Here is a 7,149-nt window from a genome sequence, read left to right as displayed (position 1 = left end):
AACTGAAAACCAAATGCTGTCAATAAAAGAAAGACATCCACGGAATTCAGAAAATCAATGCACTCCTTTTCAAAAAAATTAGGTAAATTAATATGAACATAGAATGAAATGATCAAGGTTACAATGTGTAAAACAAACAAGCAAAACAAATTGTGCCAGCAAGATTGATTTATTCACTCCTTTACTTCTCTTGGATGCTTCCTATCCCCACCCAAACTCAGCACTCACTTCTGAGACTACTCAAATTTCATCTGAGACTGGTTAGAGAAAGCCTGTACCATTTCCTGCTGCTCCTGAGAGAGGGTGCATACAGAGCTGGCAGAGGCTGTAGGCACTGGGATGAAGAAGGCCGTACTCTGAGTTTCGCTGGGGCTGGCTTCCCTCACAAATAGCTCATCGTTCACGATGCAAAGACTGAAGGAAAAGTGGGCCCTCAGGCGAGTGGAAGGAGGGATCAGCCTGCACCTGAAATAATGATCCTGCTCCCACTGCCCGCCAGGAACCAGATTTCATCCATACCCCTCCTGCATCTGTCCTCCAGGCTCCCTGACGGCTGCCTCTGCCCCTCCCACAGAGCCCACTTTGGAGACTGTCTACCAGCTTCACTAGATGGTAGATTCTGCATTTACCCAGGAATGATTCTGCATTTACCCTTTACAATAGCCCAGGGAGTGGACAGTCTGATCCCCATTTTCAGAGGGAGTCACTGAGCTACACAGAGGGCATGTGACTTGACCAAGGTCACACAGCACGTGAGTGTTGGGTCAAGGAGAGAACCCATGTTCCGATTCCAGAGCCCAGGCTCTTCTTCACCACTAGGCTAGACTGCTCCTCGGAACTATGGGCTGGGGTTTCCACAATATGGAGAAAACCTAAGGTCTGTGACTCCGCAGTCCCACCCGGAGCCCAGGCTGGGATGGGTGTTCCCACCCACAACACAGCACTCACCTGGAAGAGGTGGCAGGGGTAGTGATGAAGGTTCGGGTAAAGGCACGAACACAGCCCTGAGACCAGCCTCCCACTGCAACGACCAACAATAGGACCCCTTAGAGCCCCACGTGCTTTACATGCGCCCACGGGGTCCCCAGTCAGGGTCTGACTTGACATGCAGGCCGAGGGGACACCTGTTCATGAGCGGGCAGGGCATTGGGAAGGGGAGGGCAACTGTAGGAGCAGTCTGCTCCAGTGACGAGGCCCCATGGCCACCACACCACAAGTCCACGGGATGCATGTTCCACAGCTGCCCAAGAGGCGGACATTATCACCCCACTTTGCAGAGGAGGAAACTGGGGTTTAAGCAATGGCCCAAGTTCCCAGAGTAAGGATCCGGAATGAGAGCCATCAAACCCCATGACCTGGGTCCCCAACACCCAGGGTGTGCAGGGTGGAGGGCATGACACAGGGGTCACACCTGGGTTGTCTTTGGGAAGAGTGAGGGCTGGAGAACCCAGAGGGGGCGGGAAAGGAGGCAGGGATTGAGGACCTGGGAGAGTTCTGAGAGGGAGCCCCACCAGGGGGAGGGCTCACTGGGGCCTCTGGGGAGGGGGCTACACACACCCACCTTCCTTGAACACCCCGTTGACAGAGAAGCAGAGCATCGTTTCCTGAAAGGGAAGACCCCAGGTGCTCAGTCACCACCTAACCACCCATGGTGGCTTCCCAGTCCTGTCCGAGAGAGGAAGCAAGAGCTCACCGTCTGGAACCATATGTCCACCACGAAGGAGCTGAAGTCATGCCGAGTTTGTGGCAATACAGAGAGGGCCCTCACAATGTCACCTTTTGTGTGTTTTAGCAGCTGGACCTTCAGGTCTGTGGGGGAGGGGAAGCAAGCAAAATTCATGGCTGTCCCACATGCCCTGGGTCCCAGGAATGATCCCTTCACAGTCCCCTTCCCTGCACAGTCTTCCGTCACCCACGCACCGGGGTCCTTGAGCTTCTTCATGTTCCTATTTTCCTCAAGGTACTGGTAGAAGCTACTTCTAGGTGAAAAGGGAAAACAGGATGTAGGGGTGTGGCCAGAATGGGGGTGTGCAGGAGCAGAACTACATCTGCTGTGATGTGGTCCACCAGCCTGGGAAGAGGGTATGAGCTGGGATACTCACGAGGCTGGGTCCTGGGGGTTGAAGGGAATGGTCAGGGAGAAGCAGGCCTCGTCGTGATAAGCACCCAGGAGGTACTGCCGGTCTCCATAGTCATGGATCAAGTAATACCTGTGCAGAAACAAAGAGAATGGTGTGTCCATGTGGTCTGGACCTCAGAGGAGAACTGAAACCTCCCGGGGGCAGTCCAGCACGTGGGCAGCTCGCATGTGCTGGCCCTCCCCTTCCTCAGATTCCCACGGAAACTCACTGCTGCAGGAATTGCAGGACTAGACTCTTCAGCTCATTGGATCCAAAGAAGCTCCCCTGGGATGAAAACAGTCCTCAGGACCAGGGCCAACACCCTCCTCATGCACCGCCTAAAACCCTGCGAGATCCTCCACCCTCACCTTGCACCTCGGTAGGCACTGGCGGGCTTCAGCACCACGGTGAGTTGCTGGGGGTGTCTCCTGGCCATCCTGGGGAGGGAAGAGGAAGTCAGCAGTGCAGACCAGGAGGTGGGGCTGGATGATCAGGGAACAGGTGGGCCCGGGAGAGGGAGGGGGTCAGAGGTCAGGCGCCAACGGGCCCTGGAAATTCCATGGGCAGGACTGCACTTGGGATCAGCACCGTGGGCCCCCAAAGCCTGTGGAGCCTGTGCTCAAGGACGATCCAGAACTGCAGTCCGGTTCCCTCCAAGATGGTCCCATCCCCCTCCCACCATGACCATTAAGGGTCAGGTCCAAAAAGGTAACTTGGGCAAGACCTAAAGGGGGTCAGAGCAGCTTGGGGGCACTGCCAGTGTCAGTCAGAGGAGTCAGTGGTCAAGGAATACATTACCAAGCATAGCAACTTGGGGAACAATTCCAGGATGGAGCTGCCAACATCAAGACAAAATAGAAAAGCCTGTGAAACTGCACAGGTCACCTTGCTGGTGTGACCATGACACTGACATTAGACACAGCCCAGTGTGCCCCACCCACACTCCGGGGTCCCAGCTTCCAGGGCCTTGGGCACCTCTCCCCATGGACTCTCCGGAGGGAGAGTTCCCTGCCTTCCTCCCTCCCTCCATCCTCCTTCTCCTTCCTCCTGGGGGATCCCCCCGAGACTGCCCTGACTCCCTTCTCCAGGGCCACGAGAAGCAGCATGTCAATCCCATGCTCCAGGCCTTCCTTCCCCCCTTCCTCCCTCCAGGTCCCCACCAAAGGCTGTGGAGAGAAGAGGGAAGGGGGTGGGAGCCCGGGGCTCGGCCACCTCACTGGGGGTCCAGGATTCCGCCAGGACCAGGACACCCCCGGGGATGGCCCAGGATGCTTGGGCAGGGAGCTGAGTGAGCCAGGGCTCAGGAGGCAGGGAGGGAAATGGAGGGGATGAAGACAGAAAGGGAGGGAAGGGAGGGGAAGAGATGAGAGAGACGCAGGGGCATAGAGACAAGCCTGGGACAGAAAGCTAAGCAAAGAGAAGGGGAAGAAGCTCTCCCATGGTGGTGGGGGTGGGTGAGGGAAGAAGACAGAAGAAAGAGGAAAGAAATCTCTCCTGCTGCAGCCCCCTCCTTCACCTGCCCTGGAATGGCCCAGGCACCTGAGGTAGGAATGGAAAATATGCACATGCTGACGTGGGGCCTCACGGGGATCTGACTGAACCTTTGTCACCTCTGTCAGAGGAGCGCATGGGGCCTGTGGTCCTCCCAGAGAACCAGGTCAGGTGCCTCTTGCAAACAGCCACTGTCACAAGTAACTCAGACTCCCAGGGGCCAACAGAGGGGACCTCTGACCTTATGCTGCTTGACTTATCAGGAAAGGTGGTGCACAGGGGGTTTCTGTCTGCACACATCTCATCTGGCTCCAGCCACTGGACCTTGTCCATCTCCCATGCAGACTTCACCTGTAATTATAGGGAAGAACCACGTGGACCACAAGGAAGGCCTTGTACCCCCAATCCCTCCTTCAACAAATCCACTTACCTTCTTTGTCCCCACCTCATGAGCCCTCCACCTTCCCTTCAGAGAAGGCTCTGGGTACCACCCCTCACCTCAGTGTTGGAGAGGTTCAAGTTCTTGATGTGGGAAGCATGCTCCACAGTGTTGGGCAGGCCAACCAGCTGGTAGGGTTTCCAGTTGCTCAGGTCCAAGGACAAAAGCTGTGATGAAGAAAGAGTTGAGTGAGGACCCCAACAGGGGATATCCAACACCCATCTGCTGCTTCTGCCTAATCTTCCCCACCCTCACCCCAGTCCCCACACTGAGCCTAACTCCTCACCTTGGGCACATTCTCTCCATAGAGCTGCAGGCAGGTGGTCATGGCATTTCCAGGATTCTGTGCTGTTCCCATGCCAGAGATCATCAAGCCTCCAGGAAGATGAGAGGAGGGAAACAGAAGGCTGAGAAGGTCCTGGCCAGTAGAGCTCCAGCACCAACCCCTCCCCAAGTTACCATCCCTGAGTGTCCTTGCCGGGCAGAACCTTCTGCCCTCCCCTGCCCTAGAATTACTGCTGCAGCCATACCAGGGTCCAAACGGAGTCTCTGGATGTGAAGAGATTTCTGGGAGCCCTCATTTTGTCTGTTCAAGGTCAGCTGCACAGTTAGAGATGGAGTTCAGTGTCTCTGAGGCTGAGGTGGTGAAGGGGGGCAAGAGATGGGTCTGGCTCTGAGTGCACAGCCTGTGTTGGCTCTGCCTTACCTTCATCTGCTCCACCTTTGCTGACCTCAGCTCCTTCTGCACAGAGTGGGGTGCATCACAGGGGTCCACAAAGACCGATATCTGGACAGATCCCAAGAGGGGCCAGGTGAGCAGCAGGAAATCTGAGCCTTGGGATCAAGCAAGACCATGCCCCTGGCCTGCCCTCTTGCCCCCAGCTGGCCCTGTCCATGCCCTTGACACACACCCTTTCCTTAGCCTCATTGTAAATCTTGCCACTGACATTCCTCAGCGCGAAGGCAATGTTGGCATTCTCCACAAAGAACTGGGCCTGCATTTTCTCATAGTGAAACTGGAGGGAGAGGGGCGAGAGACACAGAATATGAGACGAGAGCCATTTCTCATCTGGGCATTCCCTCCACCCCGTTCCCTCTCATCTGCCTCAATGTCCTCTCTTACTTCGACTGGGGTGAATGGGACACCGCAGTGCTTCTGAATCAAACTCAGCAGCCACTTCTCCTCATACTTTATGCCAAATGGAATCTAGAAGCCAAAGGAAAAAATGGGACAGAAAATTGGCATAATGGAATCCAAGGTTCAGATAAGACCCAGCCATACCCTCCTTTACAACCTTTTGTCAGGCTTCAGATAATTGTTTAATATAGGACACTGTCTGTCATTGCTAACTTTTGTACCAGACATGGATTCCCTAAATCACCTCTCTCTCCATTCACAGACTTTTCTCGAAACAAACAACTTAAGATGTTTACCATGTACTTCCTTTTATAAAGGTCTCCGAGATCTTACCTGAGGCAGACCTGGCCTGCCCCTCTGACAAGGACCCCTGACTCATCCTCCTCCTCCCTCTCTCAGCTTGAGCCTAACCGAGCCTTCTGGTGTGAAGCCGCCCCCTCTCCTTGGCAGGAGTTTCCTCCTTTGCTTTCAGACAACCTCTCCCATGCGACCCGCAGTCTATCTGTTCCCTTTAAACTGCTTCTCTCAACCTGCTCTTACATGGTCTATGGTGTTACCTCCTAGGAATAACAAGACAGATCAACAACTCCTCTGACCCAGAAAACTTTGTAGCATCTCTACATGAGTCCAACAGAGGTCCCTCTGTCATCTTCTTCTACAAATTAGATCCTAAGGCCAAGAGACTCACTGTGATCTTGAACCAGCTCCCCAAAGTCTCATCCTGCCTGATTCTCTCCACTTTTCTCTCTGGAGGCTTTTTGTCTGTGTCCATGTTAACATGGGTTAGGTCTTGCATCTGAAAATTGCCTCTCCGATGATAGGGTGGAATGCCATAGGGAGTGCTGTGGGGAAGTAGAGAGAAGAAAGTAGTCCACATATGCTCAGAAAGTCTACACATTTTCCCCAGTGATACCAGAGCGACAATGAAGTTGTGCTCAACCACTAAGCTGATGCTATCATTCCTCACTCTGCTACATTGGAGAACAGAATGACATATTGAACAACAAAATTATGTTCCACTAGGTTGTAAAACTATCCCGTTCTGTCTGGTTACTTACTATCTCACTTGAGGATCTGCATGCCCATAACTTGTTGCTGGATCTCCGTCTTGCTGTTGTTGGGATGAAAGATGACTCCCAAAGCTGACTTGTCCCGACAAATTGTAGTACCTCCTTCGGCAAATACCCCAACATCTTGGTTTTCTTTGTGAGGTGGTACCTTGGTTACTGTGCCCTAAAATTGAGAATAACACATCAATGGTCCCAGTACCAGAGAAAGCCCTTGGTAAGCATTGTGGCTAATGAGGAAATATCACTGATTTTGATAATCTGAACAGAAATATATCACATTGTTAAAAACGCCAAGAGAGTTCACTGTGGTTCTACTTTGAGGGAGCTGAGAGGTGTCGAGCATCACAGCCAAAGTGAAACAAGCACAGAGGAGTTTTACCTGTGATTTAGGGTTCCTGCTCTGCTCTGTTCAGTCTAGGTGACCAGGGATAAATGGCTTTTCATTTCTAACTGTCACGTCTCTGCTCTGTTCTAGGAGGACATTAAAATCTACTCTGAAATCTACTGTTGAACAATCTGTTTGATTGTTCGATAGTCAAAGTTGATTTCTCTGTCAGATGAAAAGAATGAGGAAAATAGAAGATAAGTCTGATTAAAGATCCAGAATGGTTTTTGTAGAGAACTAAAGGAGGTGCAATGAACATACCTAACACATGGTTAATGTGAGTCCAAGAAAGCACAGGGAAGAGTGAAGAAGTGCTATTTGAAAAGATCCTGGTTGAGAAGTTTCCAAAAGTAACAAAGTATCAAGTCAGTGTAACAATATTAATAGGAGAAAAAGTATGCTTTAAGGAAAAACATACCTAAAAAAAGACATTCATTTCATCATCATCTAACAAAAACTAGGAGAAATTGTGCCTAGAAGACACCCATTAAGAGAAATATGACAGT

At 52.1% G+C, this 7,149-nt stretch overlaps 1 protein-coding gene across 1 annotated transcript; it reads right to left on the bottom strand.

The window, feature by feature from the left end:
* Nucleotides 1–236: 236 nt before the first annotated feature.
* On the bottom strand, nucleotides 237–6,025 carry LOC125118090 (nuclear RNA export factor 3-like). Its single transcript, XM_047764233.1, has 17 exons — nucleotides 5,877–6,025; nucleotides 5,174–5,257; nucleotides 4,962–5,066; nucleotides 4,757–4,837; nucleotides 4,581–4,650; nucleotides 4,337–4,425; nucleotides 4,110–4,217; nucleotides 3,853–3,962; nucleotides 2,919–2,955; nucleotides 2,489–2,557; nucleotides 2,350–2,405; nucleotides 2,103–2,210; nucleotides 1,921–1,979; nucleotides 1,694–1,809; nucleotides 1,562–1,604; nucleotides 949–1,021; nucleotides 237–414 (listed from the first exon to the last, which is right to left on the bottom strand). The coding sequence occupies exons 1-17, from the start codon at nucleotides 5,982–5,984 to the stop codon at nucleotides 237–239; spliced, it is 1,494 nt and encodes a 497-aa protein (XP_047620189.1). The 5' UTR covers nucleotides 5,985–6,025.
* Between the last annotated feature and the right edge of the window lie 1,124 nt (nucleotides 6,026–7,149).

The sequence above is a fragment of the Phacochoerus africanus genome, chromosome X, assembly GCF_016906955.1.
Source record: "Phacochoerus africanus isolate WHEZ1 chromosome X, ROS_Pafr_v1, whole genome shotgun sequence".
NCBI lineage: Eukaryota > Metazoa > Chordata > Mammalia > Artiodactyla > Suidae > Phacochoerus > Phacochoerus africanus.
This window is presented reverse-complemented; position numbering and strand designations above follow the sequence as displayed.